The 26,774-nt window shown below is 47.5% G+C and overlaps 1 protein-coding gene across 2 annotated transcripts in view; it reads right to left on the bottom strand.

Annotated features, from left to right (window-relative positions):
• The window catches only part of CFDP1 (craniofacial development protein 1), a 67,631-nt gene that overhangs the window by 8,387 nt on the left and 32,470 nt on the right, over window positions 1-26,774 (bottom strand). The window contains exon 6 of one of the 2 annotated variants that reach the window (XM_069793784.1): window positions 695-766. The exons of the other annotated variant lie outside the window; for it this stretch is intronic. Within the exon in view, the coding sequence (XP_069649885.1) occupies window positions 695-766 (72 nt within the window). The remainder of the gene's footprint in view (window positions 1-694; window positions 767-26,774) is intronic. 2 annotated transcript variants of the gene reach the window in all.

The raw sequence follows: 26,774 nt of genomic DNA, 5'->3' as shown, positions 1-26,774 counted from the left end.
TTCTCCCTTACTTTTCAAGACATGATGGCTCCGAGCGTCCCTATCTGCAGGTAGCAGGAAGTGATGCAAGGGGTCAAAACATGCAAAGATGTTCTCAGCACAAGATAAAATTGGAGAGATTCGGTTCCTACATCTGGCTATCGAGGACTACATGTGAGCCTTGCGCAACCACTGAGCCCAGTATCAGATGCGTGTTCAAGTTGCGAGGGAGTGGGAGGAGAGGAGATATGACAAGTAAGAAGGCAAAACCAAACAAAATATTGGGCAAGCATCCCCCGTGGCATTCCCTGCTGAGCAGCCACCTGGACGGCAGAGCCTGGTGTTCATACATGACAGTTCCTTATGCTGCACTGGGACACCGTGGGGTTTTAGCACAGGACTCAAAGTAAAGATGCTCTGAGACAGATCTTGAGAAGTGCTATGGCTGATCCAGCTGGCAACGCTCCTCTCCCCCCAGCCTGGCAGGCAGAGGGTGTTTAAATTAACACAAGGTATTCACATTTCTCTGAATACACTTAACTTTCCAGACTCACTTGTGCTTACAGATTTGCCCACCTTTGAAGCAGGAGAAGCAGGGATGCAGAAATGGAGAGTGTTGTCTCTTGCCCCTATATGTCTCCAAAACAGTTTTTGGGGCAAAGAACCCCGATGGCATGAGAGCCATCTCACCTGTTCAAGCACACTCACAGCTCACCTGCATCCACCAACTCTTCCGTGGGTGGGAGCCTCCAGCCACTGTACAGCTGTACTACAGACCGGCCTGACTCTGCAAAAGACACAGCATGCACCTGGAAAACCCACTTGAAACCATTTCAGGATCTCTCCTGGGTGTTAGAGGAACGTCTGCCCTGCAGAGTGACAAACAGGCTCAGAAGCAGGCTTGCACATGCCAAGACTGATGCTTTTTTGGCTAAACCTCGGGCTGTCAGCTGCCGGTGGGGAAGAGCTGAGTTGGGACAGGGGCCAATCGGCCAGGCTGGGCTGCTGCACAACATCCCTGCATGAAACACAAACTGGGACATGCTGACAGGCAACTGCTGTCCCCAAACCACACTGGAGGATATACACGAGGGAAGGGAACCAAAGGCAAGATGGTTTGTGGCCAGAGGTGGAAGCAGAGGCGGTGCTGGCTTCACAGCAGGGAGCAGGGGCAGCAGGCTAGATGAAGGTCGCTTATCACACATCTTTTCTCCCGTGGTAATTCCTAGCATAAATTAATAACGTCTACATGCACACATCCATCTGGAACAGTGCTCAAGGACTCTGTATCTCCTCTTGGCCATGCATCTCAGGAATATCCCTTAAATTACACAATTCACCCCATGTTTGAAGCTACAGAGTCTCTGTTATGGATATGGACCTCCATCAAGGGCTTCCAGATAGCCACAAGAATACTTGCAAGTCAACAGTTCCCTCAAGGCAAGGGAGCCTAACGAAACAGGGCAGGCTATGCTGCACCCTCGTGTTGATGACTACTCCAAAAATACTGCTAATATCTAGTGTCATCCTCATGCTGGGGATGGGCCCTGGGCTGGGTGATCTGGCTCTACTCCTGCCTCGACAATTCTGTGCTGTTTGCAGCAGGACCAAGCCTGGGCCAGGCAACGAGACAGGGCCAGGCACAGGCTGAAGGACATGTTCAAGTCTGCTGCTGAGTCTTCATTCCACGCTGAGCCTTTCATCACCCTGAATAAATCCAACAGCAAACCTGGGGGTGGGAATTCCTATGCTTGTGCCAAAATGAAGTAAATGAGAGACATTAAAGTCCAATTAAAAACTTGCTTGGCCTCATCTGTTTAAAAAGCCAGTAAAGGGGCCTGATTAATTGCATTCAGTGCCAACAAGAGGAATTATTACCCTTTTTGTACTCATTAAGGGTATCTGCTGTGGCATCTTTAATCACTAAGGCATTTAAAAGAGAGAAAGTAATTTGCTAAGACATAATGGATCCTGGGGATGAGAATCAGGACAATTGCCTATTTAGGACACAAAGACACGCTCTCGCTTTCCACGATTAAAAAGCATGGCCCAAATCAGCCCCTGAACCAGCAAATTAACGTGCTGGTGAGCTCTGCCTTGGTGGGGGCATTCCCCTGCACCCATCTAGTGTCTTCAGGACAAGGACTGTGCCTGTGCAGTACGGCCACACACTGGGACAAGCAGCAAGCCAAGGGCTCCCTTGCTGTCCTACCATAGGTGAACACGCTCTGTATTCCTGTCCTCAACAAAGAGGCTTCCTCCCTTCTCAGTGTGAGCCTGCAGCCTGACCAGGACCTTGGAGGATTGCTGCTATACCAACAATAAAGCGGCATCATCACATGTAATCCCTGCTGTCTTGTAACATGAAAGTTGGCAGCATCTGGCAAATGCGCACCTGCCTCCAAAGAGGGAGACTTCATCACAAGCTTTACGAAATAATCTTCAAGCAATAGGAAAACAGGGCTACAAAGGTCTCGTAGTGTGTCCTGAAAGCCAAAGCAAGTTGAGTTCCTCTGCCACCCACCCAGAGATGGGTGCTCCGAAGGCCTCCTGACACTGATCTCACACGCACTGGAGGTTTCAGTACTTCATCAGCCTTTCACTTATGTAAGTTTTCCCCAATGACTAAATTTCCTTGCTCAGCCCATGACTTGTTATCTTATTCCTAGTAGCGACTAACAACAGATCATTCTCTCACTTTTCACAGCAGCCTTTTACATCTTTGAAAGCTTTTCATATTCCCCTCCCTGCTCAGCTTGCTCTATCCTAGACTAAACAATCCTGGGTCCTTTCAAGCTTTTCTCATTCCTCACAGTTTCCAGCCCTCTGACTGCTCTTGCTGCTCTCCCTGGACTCTCTGCTATTGACCCACAGCTTCCTCGAAACGCAGCATCCAAAATGGGAAAGAAAGGGTTCCAGCCACGCCTTACCGGCACTGGGAGCAGGAGGAATAGTTAGAAGCCTTACGAAGCATGCAACTCTTTACACGGCCTCCTATGACGTGTGCCTTTTTCACAACCATGTGACAGAGTTGACTCATGTTGAGCCTGTGATTCACTAAGATTTTTCTCTGCTCTGCTGCTGCCAAGCCAGTTATTTCCTTCCTCGATTGGTGCAGATGATTACCACTACCCAAAGGCAGAGCTTTGCACTGGTCCTTCTGTGCTGTTCCTCCTGTTTGCCCTCATGTTTGCCTCGACACAGCGGATCCTGGATGTCTTCGCAAATCAGCCTCTCCTATTCACAACACCAATGCTGCAGCTGTTAAAGAGTAACACTGGGGAAAGTACCTCCTGTCTTTGTGAAATACCTACAGAGACAATTTAGCAGCTGCACCAGCACCAGTTGGCCAAACAAGATCAAGCCGATGGCCAGAAGCAGGCAGGGACCAGCAGGGTCAGGCTGCTGGAGCTGCTGTTCACGTTGTCCGACTCCAATGAATGAAGGGTGCCCAAAGGACACCTACTCACATGTTGATCAAGGAGCCAGCAGCATCCCCAGCTTCAGCCTGACCTCCACCCTTGGCGATCACAAACCCTCTGCTGCTCTGTTTCTGCTGGCTCTGCAGGAGGGTGCAGACCGCAAACCCTGTGCTGCTTCTCCATCTGCCTTGTATCATCCTCCTTGTTGTCGATAACAACAGCTTCTGTAGCAGGAAGATACTACTTCTGTTTCCTATCAATACTTTTAAGAAGGGCTCAATTCGTAAGAAGCAAACACTGAACACAAAATAGGATGTTACTAATGCTTAGCTAACACCCCAACACTCCCCCCACCCCTCTTCTTGTTATGTCAAGTTTTGGGGAAACAGTGTGAGCAAAGGCACTTAAGAGGACAGTCACTGATGTACACAAATCACGAGTGAGATGCTTGCTTTCCCTCCCTTAATGAAATCCAGCCCTCTAAGCCCCTGTTAAACAGAGCGGCTAATAACCTATTTTGTCAATGAGGATCTTGTGACAAAGTGGCTGCTGCTGCAAGACTTGGACCAAGCAGCGCATTTTTTTAGATGATGCTGATTCCACCAAGGCATCCTGCACACCCAGCAGCTATGTGGTGGAAGAGACAAGACAACAGAGTGGAGCATCTTCTCTGGCCTCATCACAGGCTTTTGCACCTCCCAGAGCACAGACAGTTTGGTGCTGGGCACTCTATCACCTTCCAGCATACATCCAAAAGATCTGGTGACTCTCCATGAGGCACTGCAGAGCAACCTTTCTTTTTGCAAAAATAAAACTGGACTCACAGAGATGATGTGATTTCATCACAAGGAAATCTTGTGAGGCCAGGAAAGACCCCATATCTCCTACCCCAGCTTTTGTACAGCGATTATCAAGGAAACCATCTTTACCATTAAAAAAGGCAGGTTACACATACAACCTAAAAAATCCACTCTCAAGGAAGGTTCAGAAGCAGGATGGATAGTTTTTGTTGCACGTTAAATGATGAGACCATTGCAACAGGCAAGGGTGCTTATGCTGTCTGGCACAAGAGGACAAGCAGGACGCATCCGCTCAGCATAGCTGAATGGCTTTGCAAATCCTCAAGCAGAAGAACCCAACTCAAACCTAAGCTATAACACAAACCGCTTCTCTGCTGGCTCCCTGCAACGTAGAGCAGCACATCAGATGCCGCTATCAGTGAGTAAATATCACCAAGTGCAGAAAGATGGCATCTCAGGCCATGCAGCCCTGAAGGTGCCACGTTCATCATCAAGCCCCGGCTCTCCTGCAGCCCCTCTCCTGCCCACCTCCCTTCCCCACTGGTGCCTGTGATATTTACTTGCAGCACAGCGACAGCAACTCTGTTCCTGTCACCCCAAGCACTTCAATGCCAGGGACACAGGTGAGACTCTGCCACTCAGCAAAGAGAAGAGCACAAGGTTTTGTAAGTAGTAACATTTATTCCTGCCACAAACTGCTGTAAAGCTGAATAGTTTCCTTAACGGCAGGAAATGGTTCTCATACAAACTAACCACAGCTGGGCAACTTGATGCAGCCAGTAAATACTTTTATTTTAATAAAGTGGAAGATTCCTGCCACGGATCACCCGCGCCGCTGTCCTCCCTTCAAACAGCAACGTGCATGGGTGTGTGAAAGACGTTGCACAAGGAGGATGTATGCAGAGACCTGGCTGGTGGCCTGTGTGCCAGCTCTGCTGTTCACTCCCAGCCTCTCCAGACCATCTTCCTCGACAGAGGAGCGAAAAAGCTGGAGAGGAGGAAGAGGGGCATGTGGCAGGAAGGGAAGCGCGGTGCCATCTGCTCCTCAAGGTCAGGGTGGTCTGTCTGGACCGAGCAGGTGGCAGCAGAATGACGGTGCCCAGTATTGCCAGCTTGCAGGAACCTTCTCCGGAACGATAAAACAGGTCTGCCTCTCCCGACCCTAAAACTGACCCGCTCTTCCCATTCCTCATCCTGTGTAACCAGCCGAGGACAGAAAAATCTCCCAGGCCAAACCCAACTGCGTTTCTTTTTTTGTTCTCCCACTTGGCATCGTTTCCCAAATGGGCTCTCCAATGGACGTGGAGAGCAGCCCAGCTCGTTCTCAGCCCTGCCTGTCACAACAGGTATTTAACAAAACAAACAAGAAAGCCTCCCCAGTGCCAAACAAACAAACATTTAAATCCCAGGTGGAAAAAAAAGAAACCAGGAGAGGAGGAAATGAAGATAAAAGCAGGGTGGATGCTGCTGGAGGGCTGGCAGGGTGGTGATGATCCTGTTTGGATGGCAGCACCCAGGACTGAGCAAATGCGGGGCAGGCTGGCAGGGAGAGGACCGCCTGATTCCCGCTGCCTGGCCAGGGCAGCGCAGGCTGAGGAGCTTGCTGCCAGCTCAGATAGCGGTGCCTGTCCATATGGTCCGCTTGCTGAGCTGGTAGTAGATACCCTAAAGCACGCATAAACTGAGCCAAAGAACCTGCCTGAAATGCTCTAGGAGTAGCAGTGATTTTTGAGGCAGGGTTATAAACCCATATCTTTGTAGTGAGGATCGTAAACCTTGCACTCCGAAGAGCGACGTGCACCAGATCACCATGGAAAAGCAGTCACGACTGGGGCAACACCCATTTGGCAGTGCCACAGGGCACAATGGAGCATGCAGCGCAGGGAGCTACATCCAAAGGCAGCAAGAGACACAAGTACACTAGCAAAATGCAATTACCCTGCCTGCAATCCCACCAACAGACTGAGGCAAATTTATTTCTACTGCATGGAGGTCTTTGCTGACAGGAGCAGTCAGCAGCTCCCAGTGAACGTACAATTAGCCTGCAGAAGGTGGCTTGGTCTGACAGCAGTGGGGCCAGCCTGAAGTACTTAGAGTAACAACAAGGAAATGTGAGTTAACTCTTCTCGAGCTTTTGTTCAGGCTTGCCAACCCAAGAAAGCCCCAAGTTGCTTTGCCATCACTGCTGTTGCAATGCAAGCTAGCAAAATCTGAAGAGCTAAGCCAAGCCGCAGGTCCATTCTAGTTTCTGATGTCACCCCATACCTCCCAAGACTTCAGGACAGCCTCATGGTGAAGACCCCTGCATGAACACTGTTGCTCACAGCTTCTTTCCACTTGTAGGAAGTCTTTGACACTGACTCTGCTGAGCTGAGGAGGTAATCCAGGATCGCAGCACAAAGCAGAACTATTGTTAAAATAAGCAACGTGTCAGACACATACGGAAGAGAAGGTGTAACCTCTCAAGAAGCGAGAGTGATAGCTCTCCTTCCCACATGCCTGCCTGCCTGCCTGCCTTCCTACAGCCAGGGTCTACAGGGAAAAGAGTTTAAGATGGAGATAAAAGGCACTGCCAGGCAAGGACAGCCAGACTGCTACACCCTGGCAGCCCAGCAATCAAAGTCTGGCCAAGATGACGTGGTTTCCATCAGCATGGAGAGGCAAGGGCAGATGTGACAGAGTAAATGCATGCATGATGCTGCCCTGGTGAGGGCTGCTGCAGGCAATGGCAGAGCTTGCCATGGGCACAGTTAATTCTGGATATATTTGTGTCTAAATATAGTCAGTGGGGGAACAGAGATTTGTCACAGGGGAAAAAACATGTCACTCCCATCTCCCAGCAGCAATGAGCAACAGCCCGCCAAAGGGCAATGCTCTGGTATTCCAGCTACTGTTTTACTGCTGGATTTGTTATTAATCCAGCACAGTGAGTTTCTGTGTGACTTCACAAGTCGTGCAATGCTGCTTTGCTCTGGCAGAGTGTACCTCACCTTCAGGAGGGAAATAAGTGTCACGGTACCTGCTTATGAAGAGCAAAACTCTCACAGCAGGTGGTGAAGGGGCTTACACAGCATCATGCCATGGGGTGCCAGCAGAGATCCCAGTTAGTGACTTATTTTCTAATGCACTCTCTAAGACATACAAATACTTCATGCTCATCTCCATGTCGTGAATCATGCTTGATAGGCCTTTCCAAAGTGCAGGGCTGAAAAAACAGACCTAAGGGCTGCCTTGCTCCAAAACAGGACAGCACAGATAGGGTGCCACCTTGTTCTCCAGTCTGCTTTCCAAACTGGGGAACAACCCAGGTATAAATACACAGTAATACTGCACACACAAATATAGTTATTCCAAGAATAAAATCAGAGTTGGGTCTCCACATGCACCAAGAGGCAAGTCTGCTGAGCAGGGAAAAGATGGGATACTTTGGCTCAGGAACAACAGAGAGCAGCAACAGTAACACAGGTGCACAGCTCTGCCAGAGCTGGCCTTTCCTCAAGCAGGTCCCATCCCATAGCATCTAGGTCTGCACTCACCTCTCTGGAGGGCCTGGTCGGCAAGCATGGGCTGGAGTCTCATTTTACAGGCTTTGGAGGACACGCTCCCCAGGAAGCGCATCAGTTCTCGGGGAGCTGGCTGGCTCAAGCAGAGCCCCTGACCTGCAGGTCCCCTTATCATCAGGAAGGGCTCATTAGGGAATGGACCAGGGTTTCCTGCTCAGGACCAAAGTCTTTGTGAAGGGACTGCTGCCATGGACAACCTGCTTCCTAACAGCCAGAGGAAGCAAAATATTTTCCCTGGGCCTCTGAGACAGAGTTGCTATGGGGTGGTTGTCAACAAAATAAAGTTGCACTTGCGGAGCTAGGCAGTGCACGCCATGCACGGACTGTTACTGCAGGATAAAGGTATTCCCAGCAGCATCACTGCCTGCCCCCAGAGCCAGGGACAATTCAGAGTGGCATAAGGCCCCTCTGTACCAGTACAACTGCAGCTGCCCTCTGGGCTGTACTGACAGAACTATTTTAGCAAAAACAAAATCTCACACCCTCCTAATCAGTATGACATTGTGTGGAGACCACGGCTAGCTCTGGCTCCTCTCCAGCTCGGAGCACAGACGGAGGCTGTTTCAGGAGCAGACTCTCCTAATGCATTTGCAGCAGGCCAGCCAATTATGTTACAATATCTGCGTATGGAGCTCAACAGGAGCTTAATTGAAAGAGCTGTAGCATTCAAATGACTTTTGATACTATGAAGACATTAACAATTCTGACCCAGCACTAACCAGCCCTGTCTGATGCTTGGCTGATGGGTAAAGACCTGTAACTCAGGGCTTGATCTGCAGCCAAAAGCTACACCCCTATTAACTCAGCACAGCACTGCAGCTGCGGCCAAATGCTGACAGAGTTGCCCCTTCCCAGCTGGCAGCTGCAGCAACTCCTCATGTGAGCTCTCCTCTGCCCAGGGCATCCACACAATATGAAACAGACCTGCTCCTGCCACTGAAGGACCATGTACGTGCACCAGAACTCCCAAAACTGTTCCCATATGGACTAATTTGAACCTGCAAAGCACTGCTTGCATTTATTCTTTTTGTTGAAAAATATCATGCATGCTCTTCATATATTTATTTCATGTTGCTCTTAAGTTCTGTAAATGTTTTGGGATAATAAATGTGCCAGTTTCAGATGGATTCTGTGACACCAGCACAGAACCAGTACACCTACCCCACTCCAAGGTGGTGGGCTATATTTAATTTGGTATCTTATCTTAGTGCTGCCACTGAGAAGTGGCCAGAAATGCCTTTTATAAAGCTGTAACTGTCCACACAGTGTACGTGTATGTGTGTGGGGGAGGTGCCCTGCTTCTACCAGTCTCATTTCTGATCCAATGCACAGAAATCAGCAAAAATGCACACACACACACACAAATTGCCAGTGAGCTTACACTCCTATGTGGCTGTGAGGCATCTCACACCCCAACAGCAGGCAAGAGCAAAAAATAGAAGTGAGAAGGCACAGTGCTTTTGGTACCCATGTCTAACATCTATCAGATTGATTGACCTGAAAGCTGCCAGAAGCTACTACAAGTCAGTAGCTGTGGCATATAGCAAGTTTGCTGGGCTACATCTTGGGTCACAAGCTGGAGCATTTTAGAGTAACACCCTGTATTACGCCCATATTTAGCCATGGTAATAAGTGTGACGACTTTCAAACACTTGCAGCTCTCACTGACTTCACTGGGTTCAGTTGAGACGTTTCAAATAAAACAATAGTGACCAGAAAGAACTCTGGGCTGGGACCAAGCACAGACCATTTTTATCTTAAAAGGCATTTGTTTGAGAACATTTGGAGCTGCTAGAACCAACAGCACTGAAGTTATTTCACCGTGCAACCTTAAAAACGTTGACAGCTTTGTCTGCAAAACAACACGGATTAATTGGTGACCAATGCTTAAAAAAAAAAAGAATAGTTAGAAAAAAATTGCTGGCAAACAGAGGAGAAATTCTTCCTCTCTTCAGAGGCTCACTCCTTCCTCCTTTGTCTTAACAGCAGATCTTTTGTTCAGGATTTCAGTTGCGAGCAGCCCCGAGGTACGTGGGGAATGTCTTCGTTATGACGAGCCCTCCAGACTGCTGCGCTGACTTGGTTTTAATCGTCAGAGAAACCACTCCAAATCATGCCAAAGAAGTACTGCTAATGGAATTGTTCCAGCACTAAAGGGATTTCAAAGTGAATGAGTGCGGATAGCAGAGCAGCTGGTGTGACTCCCAGGTTGCTCTTTACAGCGCCTTGTGCCACGCAAGGAGGATCTAACACCCCAACCACCCTAGCCTTGAGAAAACAACTCTGTGTCCCCCCCAGCAATGTAGAGTCCCTGGCTCTGTCCCTGTGATTTGTAGACAGCCCCAGCACCTAGTCCTGATTAGCTACCCACTGTATCGGATCAATGCCAGGCTTTGATCAAAATGAGGTGAGAAAGGCAGGACAGAAGTAGGGAGGGACCCCCCTCCCCCCCCCCCCCAGCAATTAATCTGACAGCTTTAAGAATAGTTCTGATTAAAACAAACACACCTCCTTCCACTGGCAAATGTCTGCAAAGCTCAGCAGCCTAGGACAGGGGAAAGTTCCCAGAAAATTAAGTCAGGGTAAACAAGCGTCAGGGCTCCCTGGCACAAATGCATCACTACAATGAGCAACAAGGCTAGAGCCCAGTGGAGCAGTTGCTTTGCAGTGTCATGCAAGTTAATAAATAGCATGAATACAATATATTGTCTTCCAGTGGAAAGCCTGGCCTGGCAGCACGTGGGACTATGGGGGACAATAAACATTTGGGCACTGCTACAAGCAGCCATAAAACAAGAACGAGGGTTTGATCACATTTAATTGCTTTTGGGAAAGGTAACATTACTGGGGCATCCATCACAATTACCTTCCCTTCCCCAAAACTGTTCCATCCCAGATTAAGAGCTGGCCAAATGATCCAGATCAAAGAGGGTATTTCAGGGGGTAAAGGAGGGAAATACCCTAAAAGCTTTAAAGATGTTTGCCATATAAAACCTGAAGTCCAACCCATGAGAAAGCAGGCAATAAAAAGTTACCTGATGAAAGAATGTGCTTTTCTTCTCAACTACAACTTTCTAAGGCTGGTGACTGAAAAAAAAAGCTCAGTAACAAACCAGAGGACACCGCAGAGAGCCCAAAATGTATGTAAGAGGAGAAACTAAGATTATCCCATGTTTTTTTTCCAGGACTTGACTGAAGTGTTTTAAATGCCTGAGGCTGGCAAGGCTACCTCTAAGTGCCTTCCAGCTTTGGCAGCAGCCACTTAGAAGAGCTGCCCTTCCTTCTCCCAGGGACCCACCTCACTGGAAATAGATTTCAAGTCCCCAGAGGAAGAACATGGAAACAGCTGACTTCTCCCAGCCACAAGCTCAGTTGTCACCTTCCAGCTGGAGGCAGGCGGAAGGGTAAGAGCAAGGGTTCCCTTCCGCCCACGCAAAGCGAGAGGCTCCCAAACAGATTTTGCAGCTAACATCCACCTACCAAAAGCTGCTCGGGAAGCCAAAGCTCTCACTGAATGTGGGGACTGCAACCCGTCAGGGGTCCCACTACCTCCAGCAGCCCCATGCAGAGGGGAGTGGCAGGGCCAGCGTTTTCATGACACACCGTCTCTGGAATTTGCTGGTGAGCATCCCACAGCCTCTGCTTGGTACGATGCCAGAGCCATTTCTCAAATCCTGCGTGACCTACCAGCTGCTGAGGGCAAAACAGCAAGGCATATATCATCCAGGAAGGAGTCAAGATCAGCAGGCTGCTGATGAATGAACAGACAAATGCTTCACAAAACTCACTCCTGTACTCTTGTTTGGAGGGAGCAGGTTCAGGTCCCTGGGTCTCCTGGACAGCCAGCATGACCCCGGGCAGGTCATTTAGTTCCTTTGTAGCAAGACTTTTGTCTCACGAGGCAGAAAGCTATGCAGCAGCACTGAGCAAGGCAGGCAGGCTGCCAGCTGAGGATTCAAACTCCTTCAGGGAACTGTAACAGTTATGCAGTAAATGCATTAACCATGGGAACAGCTTCCCAAAGGATGTGGTGGATCCCAAATTGTAAGTCTTTCCATTGCAAGTGGATGCCTCTTTCAAAAATGCAGGCTGTAGTTCAACCACAAGTGCTCGCAGGGAGCCCTGAGGGAAACACCATGACCCCAGCAAAGGCAGGATCTCAGACTGGGCACCCAAGCAGCTGCTTCTGACCTTCAGCTGCAAACCTATGAAATCCCTGCCCTTTGCACGCTGCCATGGCAATTCAAGACACCTCCCGGCTATGCCCTGTCTTTGTGTCTCTGTCCAGCCCAATTTTCAGCTGTTTCTGTGATCTGCCCCAGGCCACCTAAATTCCCTTTTACTCAACCTGTTGAGCAATCCCTCCAAACCTTGTCACCCCTCTAGCTGGTTTTGTTTGTTTGTTTTTTAATTACAAATCAGATCACCTAGTGAAAGTTTCTCTGCCTCTTTGCTTCAGATTCTGTTCCCCCAGCACCAGTTTCTTGGTGAAACTCCCAGATGAGGACTAGTGAAAGCCTTCACAGCATGCAGTACCCAATGAACCACACTGCTAGAGACAGGTCCTTCACCATTCTGCCTACTCTCAATTCCTGGAGAGTATTCCTCAGCAAGAGAGAGGAGAGATTGAGTCTCACCCATAGCACAAGCCCTCATTTTCTTTTTAACTTCATCCGTGACAACTGCATCAAGGGTCAAGGCTATTATACTTTGCCTAGGAGCTGCCTCAGGATACCCCAACACATGTACCGCAGTGTGCCGTATGATGCTAAGTACCCAGTTACATGTGTATTCAGAGTCCTCTCCTGCCAAACCAGATACCTCAAGCTGCTCCAAAACATTTGGTGGTTTCCAGTGGTTTGTAGTGGAGAATCTGCCTGTGAACAAGTCTGATGCACTTCAGAGGCTACTGTTAGCAAACAGGGAGAAAAATACATTTAAAGGGAGGAGAGAGGTAGATGCATTGCTCCCTTGGACTAACCAGGCCCATGATCTCCTCTCATTCCTTAAGTAGGGATAACACTTCACTTTACTGAAGTCCACCTAAACCAGCCTGTGCTTGTCAGGAAGCTGGAGCAGCCAGGTGCTGTGCTCCCCTCCTGACTGCAAACCATGCTGCAGTGCTCTCCAGCACCAGAACCGGGCTCTGCAAATAGCCAGGTGCAAGGAGGTCATGCTGAACATCCCAGGGGACCAGCAAGAAACAGGAAACTTTCTGCAGGAACAAAAAAATTCCTTTATCTGCCTCAATCACAGTAATCTTTGGACAAAGCGTTCTTGTCCGTATCTGGACTGTAATCTAGTGTTTCAGCAGGCCTGCTCTCAGGTCTCTAGCAACACCCAGCTGATCCACACGTGTACCTTGGCAGAAAAGGTTATTGTATCATATACAAAGTTGTTTCTCCTTTTCTTATCTCTGGGGTTTTGAATTTCTAGTTCTCTTCAGGGTCTATAATCAGGGATTAGAGGAGTTATTTATTCCCAGTAAAAAGTCATAGCCCCCTCCAGGATATCTCTGCTACAGCACTTCTTCTGAGACTCTTCCTTCCATTCACCAACCTAAACGATCTCCGTGAGCAGAAAAAAGCCCAAGCAGGGTAAAGCCTTGCCAAGAGAAGAAACTCTCCCATTATTCTCGTCCAAGAAAGTGGCACAAAGGAAAAAAGACCAGAAGACATGGCTCGCATCCCTGGGTCATGGCAGAGAGCTGGAAGAGGCTCATCTCCAGGAGGACAGAGTGCCAGCACTTCTTTTTTTAACTTAGCCAGCAGCTGCAGAATTTAAGCTTTATTAAAAGCCTATTTTGCCCTTGATGCTGCAAAGGAAACCATCTCCCTCCTCTCTCCTCTCAAATAAAAGGCCAAAGTCTGCAGACAGACATCCTGTAATGTCACCTTAGAAAGGGGTGGCAACTTGACTCAACGGGACATGCAGCATGGAGCAGCTTTACTTCCACTTCAGGTTACAACAGGAACACACTGCTCCCATGGCCAATCTTTGCTTTGAGGTTTTATTATGAGCAATAGAACAAACCTTCAGTATTCTCTGATTACAAGTGCCTGGAGCAAGAAAGGAAGAGATAGACAGGGAAAACAGGCAGGCTGGATTTTGAGGCTCTAGGCACTACTTATTACCCACAGTCTCCCATATACTTTGTCTGCAGTGCTGCTGCATGCAGAAGCCCTGCCTCCTAGAGATACACGCTGCATGACAGGTCAGAAAGACCCCATTTAAATGGCGTTCCTAAAACATATTTTAGTATAACACAAGAGGCCACGTTATTTGTCAGGTCAGAACAACAAGAGATGTAGAGCACTGAACTAGATACCATTTACTAAACACTGTTCTCCAACAGCAATTCTAAGCCTACCTCAATTTATAGATTAATCTGATGGATCAGTAATTTAGACTATTTGATGGTTAGCATTCAGAAGTGCATGTTTCTGGGAAGGCTGAAAACCTGCTTGTGATTTACAAAATTACTGCAGGGTCTCTAGTGGCTTGGGGATTTGTCAGAGGCAGGTGTTCTGCGTTAGCCACATTCTCCCTTCTCTCCGCTCATCCAGGTTTAATATCAGCAATGAAATACCAACTGCTCCTGCAGCATTTACTCTAAAACAGCAGAACAAGTGTGAGTCTTGTCGTCCCCCTTCCCATTTCTAGCCTGCTGCGTCAATTGCCACGCGATATTAAGGCTTTAGGATGATGTATATCAACCAACTGGGGTGGGGGAGAATGGGACTGGAAAGCATCCAAATAATGTGTGCCCTCCCCACGCCCCTGGGGAGGGTGCCCTGAGCCTCCCAGGGCAAGGAGCATTCCTCCCCTGCACCAGTGCTTGCAGAGGTCAGTGCCAGGGGCTGGCCTAGCTGAACAAAACAGAGCAGGATTTGAAGAGGGAAAGAGCAAGCCTGCCTCTGTTTGCAGCTAACCCCTCCTTTTGCTCAGCCCTTTCTGACTCCAACCTCAAGCTGCTGCTATCTTTCAGGCCTGGGTTGGGATTTCCTCTGGAGTATGTCAGCAGAGTTCTTTAAAATGGCAGCGGGAATCCTCACTAAACAACAGGACTAACTGTCCTTCCTCAAAACACTGAGCACATCGGCTCCAAAACCCTCCCGGAGTCTACAGTGTCTGCGAAGGGAGCTGTGAGCGTTACTTCAGCTGGCTCTCAGTGTAGCCCGTTTCATAACACAAAAGGAAACTCGAATCCCTCAGGGCTCAGAATTTTTCCAAACTGGGTAAACACACGCAAACACACATTATTTGCATGCACAGCAACTGGGACAAAGGATCTGTGGCCAGGTAGGTGTCTAACCGGTGGTCCAGGCATGCAGTAACATGTATGCAATCCTAGAAATCTTGAGCTAAGAGACTTACCTCTAGACTGACTCTGTGCTGCTTCCAAGTCTCGCTTAAAGATTAAAAAGCAGCCTTTGTTGTTTGGAACATTATCATTTCAGATAACACCCACCCGTGCTCGGCCCCCTATCCCGAAGGTTTGGTTTGTAACTCAAAACATTGGCGCCTTAATACCAGAAGGTCAAAGCCCTGCAGTCATTAGGCAGATTATATTTAAGAGCCCTATGTGCAGCTGATCAGAGACTTATTCCTTAAAGGATTGAAACGGCAAGACAGCACACCTCAGCAAGCAATCTCGTTTAATAGTCAATTAGCAGAGATGTACTCTTCTGAGCTACAGATCACTACAGACAAAAAAAATGCACCACCATCAGCTTTCCTCTGCTTCTGCTATCAAATCAAGACAGCTGATCTACTCTTTCAGCCCATCGTTAACTGGCAAGACTGGGATACATGTAAAAGTCACCCAGCAGTTTTATCCCAACCAGAACAGTAATATTCCTGATAATAAACAATATTTTAGACTAAAGGGGGACTGGATGGACTCAGAAGCCAGAAGAAAAGCCCCAACTTTTTCATTAAACTAGCATGAATTACAATCCTCCAACAGCAACCCCCCTTGCAGATCCGAATACCTAAACCCCACATGCACTGTCATACATCTGGGAGAAGGAAACAGCTAACTAAAGGCAGATTTGCATTGGGTTGATGTATTAGCACCAGCCAAATTACAGATGAGGGCAGGCCACCTACATCCAGCCACATGTTGGTAACAAGCAATGCTGTGAACCAGAGCACACACCCAAATTTCATAGGCACATGGACATCAGCGTAACCAAGAGCACATGGGAGCTCTTCTCTAGAGCTGCCAACCCCAGTGTTCAAAAGCCATGAGTCAGCCTCTGCACCCCCTCCAGTTGAGGTTAGCTTAAAAGCGAGACATTGCAGAAAAGTAAGAAAATCAGAAACAGTATTAACCTGCCTCCTGGTTTCTAAGCCTTAGGTTATGCCAGCCTAGTGGCTGTCCTTTCCTTCCAGCCATTAGAGGCAGAAACTTTCTTTTCCTTGCTGGAAAACTAAGGTTCTTACCTGATCGCTTTCCCTCGGACTTGAGCATTAGTAGGAAAATTTGCCAAATATTTTAAGACTTTGCGGTTCATTCAGAGCTACTATTGCCCCCTCCCACAATCAATCAAATATGACACTGGGTGACTTAGGATTTGCAACAAGAGGCTTGTGCTAGCTGGTTAAGAGTAGAGGAGAGCTGTCATCCACAACGCAGCCCAGACAGTTTGATGGAAAGGTTTATGCCACCACGTCAGTGCTCTTCACTGAGTCCCTTTTTTAAGGGTTTCAGCAGGGAGACTAAAAGCTTAAACTGTCCAGGGACTCTGAATGACCATGTTCTGACCACAGATCCTCTAAATGACCTTCTAAAATCCTCTATGTTGGAGAAAGCACAGTGCAACATCACGCTGCAGAAAACCAGTGCAATCCTCCAAGAAGCAGCAAAAGCAGGCTATGAAAGCTGTCAATACCAGCACAGCAGTATTGACAGAAAAGAAATCCCAGAGATTTCAGAAAAACATTCTTCTGATGCAATGTGAACAACTGGACACAGCAGAGTGGCAATACGAAAGGGTCTACGTGTCAAATTAGGGTTCCTCCTAGCTTGTGGGTTACCACAAACATCTCTGCAGGCTGAAACCTACCCTGGGGACTCTGATTTACTCTCCTGCCTTGAAGAGCAGAGACAACACAAAGATAGCCAGTCTGGTGACAATGTGCAAGGAGAAATCAAAGCTTACTTTCTCCTCTTATTGCCATGCTGACTCTGCAGAGAGGTAACAAAAAGTAAAGCAAGACTGCCTGAATGTCCCTTTTCAGCAGCAGAGCTAAACAAGGCCAATTCTGAATGGCAAAAGGCTGCAAAGTGAAGCTGCCACTAGACGATCATTTTTCACAGTATACCCTTGCTTGAATGCGGCAACAAGAAGAACAAATTCTGATGGAAGAAAAATTGACAGCTCTTGCCATTTGAATATATGCCTAAAGGCACAGCTTAGAAGCAGGATTCTTATGTTACAAACAAAACACCCCTTCAGTTTTATTCTCCCTCATAGCACAATCCTACAGGAACATCTCCCAGGTGGGGTGATGCTTACTTCAGCAGACCCTGCTGCATTCAGCTCCGTGGAGAACAGAGTAGATGGGAAAGTCTGCGTCGGTACAATCCCAAGTAACCACTTCAGAAGGCAAGTGTTTATTTTACCTGGTTCCTCTGCTTTATGAGTTTAAGGCAGAATTTCCCTGCTGACTTCCTGACCTTGCACATTTGGTTGAGATGGAGGCATGAAGTGCCAAGCACTTCCTTCAAACTCAGGAGGAGCAAAGGACTGCTGGGGCATGAACACATGAGCAGAGGGACCAAAGTTACAGGTGATGCTGGTTTATTCCAGAAGCAGTGACCTGATGGTATTAACTCTCCAGGGTTAAACCATCACAAGAAATGATGCCGCATTTCAGAAGAGGACAGACACAACCCCTCAGCCCTCGACGGGTGTGAATGAGGCACACCCTGGGACCTGGGCGAGACAACAGTGGTACGGAGAGATGAAGTCTCACAGCAAACTGCGTACTGGCTCCTAGCTACACCCGGCTACCAGGATCACCTCCCTCTTCACCTCGCACTTCTTGCCTTCAGGCCCTGAGGCTGTTACAACTGAATAAGCTAAAAAAGCAAAAGGAATCAATGCATAGCAACAAAAATCCCCAATCTGGATTAGGCACACAGCTGAGTTACCGACATTTCCACAGCACAGCCAGCCAAGCTGCACATACAGGTAGGGTACAATCCAAATGAAAAATCAGACAAATAAAAAAGGGTGCTCTTAGCTGCAGGGTCTCCCCAACACCTTCACTGGCTGTACCCAGAGCCACATGGAAAACCCAAGCTGGCTTGCAGCATGCCAGATTCACTCTGTGTCCCCAAAGCAGCGCTATGCCTGGGCTGCTTGACACTTTGACCACCCTCCACTGTTGCAGACACGCTGCCTTAGTTTGGGCTGAAGCTCCTCATATCCTCCTCAGCCACATCACGTGCAACTGGTGATATAGAGGGTGCTGGGTCTGGTGTGCCCAGCTCACCACCACAACTCCAAGTCCACTGATCATGAAGTCAGAGCTTTCTATGACCAGTCAAGCTATTAACAAAGCAAGCATCTGAAGACATCAGTTAAGTCTGTTATGCCACGCACAACCAGCTCACCATCAAATTCCCCTGAAGCAACTCCATCACTTGTTTCAACCTGCTGGTGTAAAGATGAACGGCTGGCAGGAGGACATTAAATACTGTTTCAGGCTGCTTTTGAGAAGGTTGTGTGGGAACCGTTTACACCCTTCTCCTGAGCACATGCTGGAACGAATGCAGTCTGTACACTACTCATTTCTATGATCATGTGGCTACAGCAAGGGGACCATCTTTGTTCCTACCACATGTGTCTGCCTTAAAGGGGACACGAAAGCTGCTGGCTTTGTTTTACATTGGGATCCATGCCTTTCTCCCCACTTTCTGCATGTTTCAATACAGACAGCCAGAAGCCCTTCTCCAAACTATTTTCCCCTGCTTCTTTCTTTTTTTGTTTAGGACAATGTTAATCTGGTCCTCTCTTGATTTTGCCAGATAATTTTCTGGAGATCTCAGGGATGGTTATTTTATGATTGAAGGGCTAGAGCATCACAAGGCTAATGAAGACATCCTTTGCCCAAAAAGGGTTTGATAGTTAGTGGAGACAGCAAAAGCAAGTGACTATGGGAATCTTTCAAAGCTTCTTGCATTACAGGCAGAGAGAAGAGATCATCCTCCCCTTTGTTGTTCACATTTAAAGCGTACAAAGCCCCATATATTTAATTCCCACATACATTGCTCAGTCTCCTGCATTGCAAGCAAGACTATGTCATGAGAACTCCAGCACAGCACATCCTTACCCATCAATTTTGGGAAGTGGGGCAGGGCTGTGGTAAGCAGCAGACCAAGAGGGACGTGGTTTTATTCCCTGTAGGATTTCCACATGCTCCCCTACCCCCACCCCACTCTGAGGAAGCAGCAGGGAAAAGAGGAGCATATTAGACGCTTCAGTCTTTGGTCTTTTTCATATCTGCAAATACAAGTTTCTTATTAAAAGATAAAGAAAAAACCCTTTCATCTTCTACGCCCCAACCTAATCTTTAAATACCTAGTGAAATATAAGTAATTGAGAGATGCTTTTAGCAGCTGTGGGCTCAGTCATCCTTTTCATGTACATAGGAGCTGAGTAGGACTAAGGGTTGCTTAACTTAAAACTGACAAAGTTTGATCGCTGTGCCTGGCAATGAATATTAAAAGCAACGACAAGATTGACATTATCTAGCTGCACTGTAGCTCCTATTTTCTTCTTTTTAAATGCTCCATTCCTCAGTTCTTACTGCAAGGATCCGAGTCAGGAAAATACAGCTCAGGCTGACATCTTCCAGAAGTGCCTGCTAAAGCCCAACTTTCAGGGTGCCAAACTTAAGACACTTAAAAGGGCTCAGCTTACAAAGCAACATGATTTCCTGAGAACAAACACAAATAAAAACACTCTTTGCATGTCATATGCTGCACACACATTCGAGGCTTCAAAGAGGCACTGCTTGATTTTTCTAGATGTAGGACAACGTTGCTAAACCACCTTTTCTTTACCTTTCACAGCCAGCTCTGTTCTCCAAGAAGTGTCTGCATAGTGGCAGTAAGGAACTGGAGCTCTCCCACATGCTCCAGGGACTGCGTTAACGACAGTTTCTGCTCCGAATGATGACAGATGTTTCCCTGAATGTGTAGAACTCATTTTTTCCCCTAAAGAAATGTCTTAAAAGCTGCTAAGTGGCTCTAACTGAATGAGTGGTGGTTAAACTAGGGCATAAGACAGAACAAGCAAGTTGCCAAAATGCTTTCCCTCTTTAAATAGGAGGGCAAGGCACCATTGCCTGCACAGACTTGCACCAAAGCCCAAATTGCTCTCACCATGAAACGTATACCTTATTTCTAGCTCCAGCTCTTTCAATCACTGCTTACAGTTGCTTCTTGGTGGGCTGGATTAAAGAGCACCTCCCTCAACTGAGAATGATGTCCTTGTGCAGAAAACTACAGGCTAAGGTCAAGTCATATCCTACACAATTCCTTCTAACCTGAAAGTCATACTTCAGCTCTCATGTTAATCAGAGCCACCACGTGATCAGATGACAACTTGTGTTGTATTTTGTAGTGGAGGTGGGAGCTGTTTCCAAGTAACAGGGCTAAAACCTTGGGCTGCCCAAGGTCACACAGGATATCTCTGCTGCGGAGCACGCTTAGGCATTTCTGCAGCTGCTGCCCTGAACTCCGCAGAGAGCGTACAAAGCCTCTCGGGGGATCCCCTTGTATGTTAAACCTAGGCCAGCTGGTTTCTCTGCAGCTGCAGAACAAATCTAAGCAGAGCTCTCATGTGGGCTGACAGCCCCACCTATTCTGCAGCAAGGATGCAGGCAGCAGCAGCACTGCTTGCCTCTCCTCAGTCAAGATGTTCTCCCCCAGCTCCCCGGGTTTCGCCTCTCCACTGCTCCTGCCCCACGGTGATTCATGAGCATTGCTGGCAGGCTGGTCCCACACTGCCACCAAGCCTCAGTGCTGTTCTAGACTTACCTCTTCAGGCTGCCTCACGGCACCAATTTAATCACTACAACTCCAGAGAGGCAGGGTCCCACCTCTTGCTACCTTTCCCCTCCCACCCCATCCTTCAAAGAAAAAAAGACATTTGCTATCAGTCAACCAAGAACAGTGTTTTTGTCAGCAGATATTCTCCTTGAGCATCTTGTCATCATAGTTTGTGCTCTTAAATCTTTCTTAAGTAACAAGATGCTTGCTGAAAGCTGATGGTCGAGCACTCACACAGCAATATCTAGCTTGGCCTGGCCAGTTTGCAAGTAGGATATTGTTGTATTGTACATGAAAAAACTAAGAAAACCCAGCACTGGACATAAACAAGCTGACTGTACATAATGGACATTGTTAGGTGTCTGAATAGGTCACTGACTCAAAGGAAAGTTCAGCTCCACAATGCAGGTCTTGAGCTCTGAATACCAAGCAGAAAGCATCCCTGTGCACTCATGCCCCATGCATTCAGCGCAGCTGGATCTTTTTGTATTTCTCACTGTCCATTTCCTCCTGAATTTCCCTAGTTTCCTTCCATTCGTATTATGGGCCTTTGTTCTTTCTCTGCTCTCTTCCTCCTACTATTTTGAAGTGTACAGACAGAGTCTAAGGGTGGGGAAGCAAGCAGAGTCACAGCACGTTAGAAAAACAACTTTCGCAGCTTAGTAAAAATAGGACAAACCAGCTCTAGCATTATATAGAAGTAGTGACCCCTGTTGCAAGAGGTAGGACCCTGCCAAAATGCAGCTACAAAGAATTTTGTATGTTAAGAAGTTAAAAATAGGGCCCTTCATGGAATTCATTTCATCCTAGTATTCGCTAGTTGTTCAAACTTTGCACATGGAGCTTTCCCCCAGGACTCCCATCATCCATCACGGTGGAATATTCTTCTTCCCATCAACAGGTCTCAAAGTATCACAGTAATCTGTGCAAGAGTAATCCCAACTTTAAACAAGGCTTACCTGAGACATCCTGAGCAACCAGTCTGAGCAACCCTACAGTCTTTCAGCATAGGAGGAAGGTATTCACACACTGACAGCCTGGGTTTGGGTCTGATGCAGACGAGCTTCTCTACTGGACTCAAGACAAGTCACAGATTACCCACTAATGAGACAAATGTTCTAAGAGGCACTCACTGGGAAAAACAAACCCAGAAGCTGGAGTCACTGATGCATGGCTTCAGGCATGTGCACTGGCATTGGAGAAGCCCAGTTGGGAGGACAAGCTGAGAGAGGTACTCACCTCAAACGTGGAGGGTTAAAAAACAGCACTAAAGACAGAGCCAGGGAAATGCTGAAAACACCTACAGAAGGGGTTGTCTAGTTGACATCAGCCTTGCTTTGCTACAGATTTCATGACTAGAAGTGCTCCCCACTGAGGGCCAAAACACCCTGTGATCTTAGGGGTGCTCTGGGACCAGGGTAGGTCCTGCCCTGACAGGGCAGTGCTAAGCACTCGCACCAGCGCAAACAAGCTTCGTATCTTGCAAGTTTTCTACAGCCTTTCTTTCCAAATATTCAAAGACAGCCCACATGCATTACAACTAGCATCAGGACTTCTGCAGCACTTGAGACTACCAGAGCTGTCAGCTTTCAGCAATAATCACCTGTCCAAAATGCAGATCAGACTGGAGAAGAAATAAGGGTTAAAAGGAAAAAATATGAATAAGTACCTGGAGCTGTAGCCAAGGCAATCAAGAGACTGAATTCAGCTGCTTTGCTAAGTACCTTTTAATGCAACATGTTCCTTCTCCAGTGCAGGGGTCCTGGGGTGACTCCACAATAGTTTTGTGTCTGTGGCTTTAAATTTGCTAATAAATAGCCTATGCACTCACGCAGATGATAGATGTGGGGGAGGGAGAAAAGAGAAAGATTTCAGATTACAACAAGAACAGCATTTTGTCACTTGCTTTAGATGGTGTGAGAGGCAGTTTCCAGGCTTTTGGACTCAGGAAGAATATTTTCTGTTCCATTCCTGATGTGCTTGGCTGCCTTCTGCCAAAACCTGTTTTAAATCCATTCATGAAACTAGGCCGAGTCTGCACAACTTCTTAACTCCCCGGTGGAAAAAGGGCACTTGAGTATATTTCCGGGAATGACAGACACCCACAGTTCTCACCGTTGTCATGCGAAGCACTGCTCTCTGGCCACCTGCCTCCTCAAAACCCTCTTTCTCCCTGGAATATCCCCCCAAGTTGTCACTGATTGCTTTATGAAGAACACAGGAACTTGATGAGATTTGCTTTTCTCTTTATAGCAGCACCTCACTACTGGCTAGTCCAGCATTGTTGCTGGTTTTGCATCCAGTTTCATACACATTAGCGAGATCACACTTGGGCACATGGATCAGGTCTTGACACCCATCTGCTCTGAGGTCACGAACTGATCTGCTCCAGGTAGTAAGGATGATGGGAATGATAAGGAAGGCTTTTTATTCCTCTGTTGCCCTGTGCCTGCTCTAAAGGGACCCACCCAGCACCAGGTCCATGCCCCTTCTCCTCAAGAGAGGAGGCATACAGAAGAGAAGCGATGCATCCCTACAGCTCCACACAGTGTGGAGGAACTAGGGAGATGCTCCTAGCAAGAACTAGGTCTGGCAGCTCCAGAACTGATCCTGCTTCCAGGAGCCAAAATGGTCCCCAGCAGAAAGCTGGTGGGTGGCTCTTTGTAGATCCGAGCACAACCTGGAGAAGTCCCATGGGGGAGAGAAAGACCTGGTCTACAGGACTGCAGGCAGCCCTGAATGTGTAAAGACACACCCATGGGCTGACATTCAGCTTATAAGCAAGGCCCATTTACTTCCATACAGCAACTCCCAGGACTTCAGTTTGCATGCAGTTGAAATCCTTTAAGGACAGGGGCCACTGTTGGTAGCGACATGAGCTGTGCCTAGGACACAGCCTTTCTCCAGAGATCTGGAGAAGAGATGCCAAATGCTTCTTATAGAAAAAACCAGAATTATTCTAGCATATGAAAAGAAAACTCTCTTTCCCAGAGTGTTAAGGCACAAGTAGGCTACATTCTTTAATAAACCAAGTTAAAGGACACAGCAACAGCTAATAAAATGGGCACCAGTTCCATTAAAGCAGCAGTATTTTTTGGCAGAAGTGTTTAAGGCTAACCTCCTGTTCCATGAACAGCAGCAGCCTAAATGGGAAGGATCGCTGAGTCAGCTTTTGCTTTGGGCTTCACAATGTGATCTATGTTTTCCAGCAGGCTATAATCTACCAGGGAAAGCTGAAGTGGGGGGAAGAGGGTGAACATAAGAGCTTTGAAGAAATGTGGAAAGAAATATATGAAATTCAAGCCCCTGTTTAATTAAAAAGCTGAAGAAAATGATATCACAATGTCGCAGGTCTGAGTGAGCTGTGATTGCAAAGACCTCGGGCACTAGCAGTTGCATGTATGTGACTGCAGCAATGCTCTGTTGAGACATGAAATATTTTTTCTTGCAACTCTATGCAACAAATAATGTTATCCTAATAGACACCTTAATATACATGCACACAGAGCAGCTTTCAGAACAGGAGATACTGCAAGTCATCCATTGTCCAAAGGTCATGTCTAATCCAGGACCTTGTCTCTAGCACTGCCCAAGAGCACGCATGTAGGGAAAGATGAAAGTTCAAGTATAAAATGATCCTTCCTCGGCGTACCTTCCCTGCCTCGGGAAATCAAGCTCATTTGGTAAAGATGAGGATCTTTAAGACTGAAGTTCCTTCACAATTTAAACCCCATCCACCTCTTCCCTGACATTGGCTCCAGCACTCAGCTGTTGCACAGCTGTTTTAGCATGCAATGCTGGCAGTCAGGCTAGTTCCAGCTAAGTGCACCAAAATAGCTCAGCAAAAGATCCAACAAGCATAGATGTTAGAGGAATAGTGGGAACACAACAGCCAATGGCCACATCTTCTGGCTGACGCTGCAGTGGATCCTCAGCCTTAAAGAGATGTCATGCACAGGACCAGTCTCCTACAGTTTCTTTTGCAAGTAGCCACGAAAAGCCTTTATGTTTAAATAAAGGACTTGGCAGAGAAAAATCACTTCCTCTCATTTACTCTCTGCACATTGAGTAAAACTTCGGCTGAATTAAGAGACTGGGTTGTTGCCCCCCACCCCCTGCCTCTCACTGTGGTTTGCTTTTTTACATGAACCAACTAAACATACTAAGGCACTCAAACTCTACAGGGCAGCGGATGCAACTAGTGTGCACACTAACTTATGACAACGTGCTCCCATGTCGCTACCTGGTACACCAGATGCTAAGACCCCTGTGGCACAGTACAAAAGGCAAGTCCACTCCTGCACAGCTTTACCTTGCCCAGATGAGTCCCAGCTGTGCTGTGATGTTCTCTGCTACCCTCACCAACAACTACCCGTATATTTTGAACATTTCTCCCAGCGAGGGCTATACCCTACATTGGAACAGCCTGCAAAAATTAAATAACCATAGTTTACTAGTTATGTTGTAGACTACACTTATTACAACCAGTTAACATAAAAGCCAGCACTGAGATGCAGAAAATATCCTACAGTCAGCTCCCCATCTTCACAACAACAGGAGAGGAAGGGGGGGCTGCAATGCCCAGACAAAGCACCAGACCTCTGCTCGCTGCTATGCAGCCAGCCTGCGTGCCTCGACAGGCACTACCCAGCAAATCCCATTCGGATAGAGCTTATTAGACCAGGCACAGCAAGGCACAAAGCCAGCTTGGATTTGGAAGCAGCGCAGCTCAGCCTGCACAAAGCTGTGCCTTTGCTCCTAAGTCCTCCAAGAACTGGCAGGTATGCTCTGCACAGAGCCAGCTCAGGGGTCTGCGGGCCCCTAACAGTTTATCCACAAGCCACATGATGGGTGCCTTGATGGGGAAGGGGCAACTGCACACACAGAAACCCAGTGTGTTCTGACTGCATATTAACTCTGCATGTGGCTCGAAGTCCTAAAAGGATCAGAGAGATGAGAACAACACTGAAAGTTACTTTAAAAAGTTTCTCAGCCCTTATCATGCCTTCCAGATAACTGTTCAACTTGATAAGCTGATGAAGAACCACACAACAAAGCTACTTGGTACTCTCTGAACTGAGGCTCTAGAGATGACGACGACCTACCACATCCAACTCGCCATGCCTCGAGCATTTCCAAGGAACAGGGTCTTCACCTCTTCCTCCACAGCAATCAATCCATAGGCGCCTGGGTTTCTGGGCAGCTGCCTTCTTTTCAGTTACATCACAAATCAAAGTAAATAAAGAAAACTCTGTCAGGGGCCTCTTCCCAAGGCTCAGGCTGAATCTGTCCTTTCCTATTCTCAGCCCCACACATCCACAGCCTGTGGACCCAAGGGGACCCTGGCCATTACTTCTGCATCTGAAGCATGTTATCGCTTTGCAAAGCCCTTTCTTTTATTTTGCACAATAATGAATTCCCCACGGCATTCAGCATAATCTCTGAGCTAATGCTTCAAGGCTCCCAGATTGCCGCAGCCACAACCTTGTTATACTGGTGTCAATACTTAAAACCAAAAGGCCCTCTTCCTCCAACATAATCTGCATTTCCAAGTTTATCACAAACAGTAAAAAATGCATGCACGTACTCTTGGCTCAAGGTGCACATACGAAAACAAATTCACTCATGCATTGGGCAGACAGCTGACATCCATCCTGACATTTATCTCCATGTACAAGGAGGAAAGATGAATCGCTCACAGCTATATGGCCCTGGAGTTTGCCCTTGGTCAAGCTGGTAAATGTCATAAATCAGCCACTGTGCATCCTCAAATACAGAAACAGGCACCTAGAGAGAGCTAGAGAGCAGGAGGGGCAGCAGCAGCAGCCTCTTCTGAATTAAACAGGCATAAACACAACCATGTCCTTGTGACACCTAAATAAAACCCATGAGAGCAGAGCTCAAGCAGTTTGCTGTATTCTGGGAAGTTCTGGTGTATTTG

Source organism: Haliaeetus albicilla, chromosome 10 (genome assembly GCF_947461875.1).
Source record: "Haliaeetus albicilla chromosome 10, bHalAlb1.1, whole genome shotgun sequence".
In the NCBI taxonomy this organism is placed as follows: Eukaryota; Metazoa; Chordata; class Aves; order Accipitriformes; family Accipitridae; genus Haliaeetus; species Haliaeetus albicilla.
Note: the sequence above shows the minus strand (reverse complement) of the source record. Positions and strands in the feature narration are given on the sequence as shown.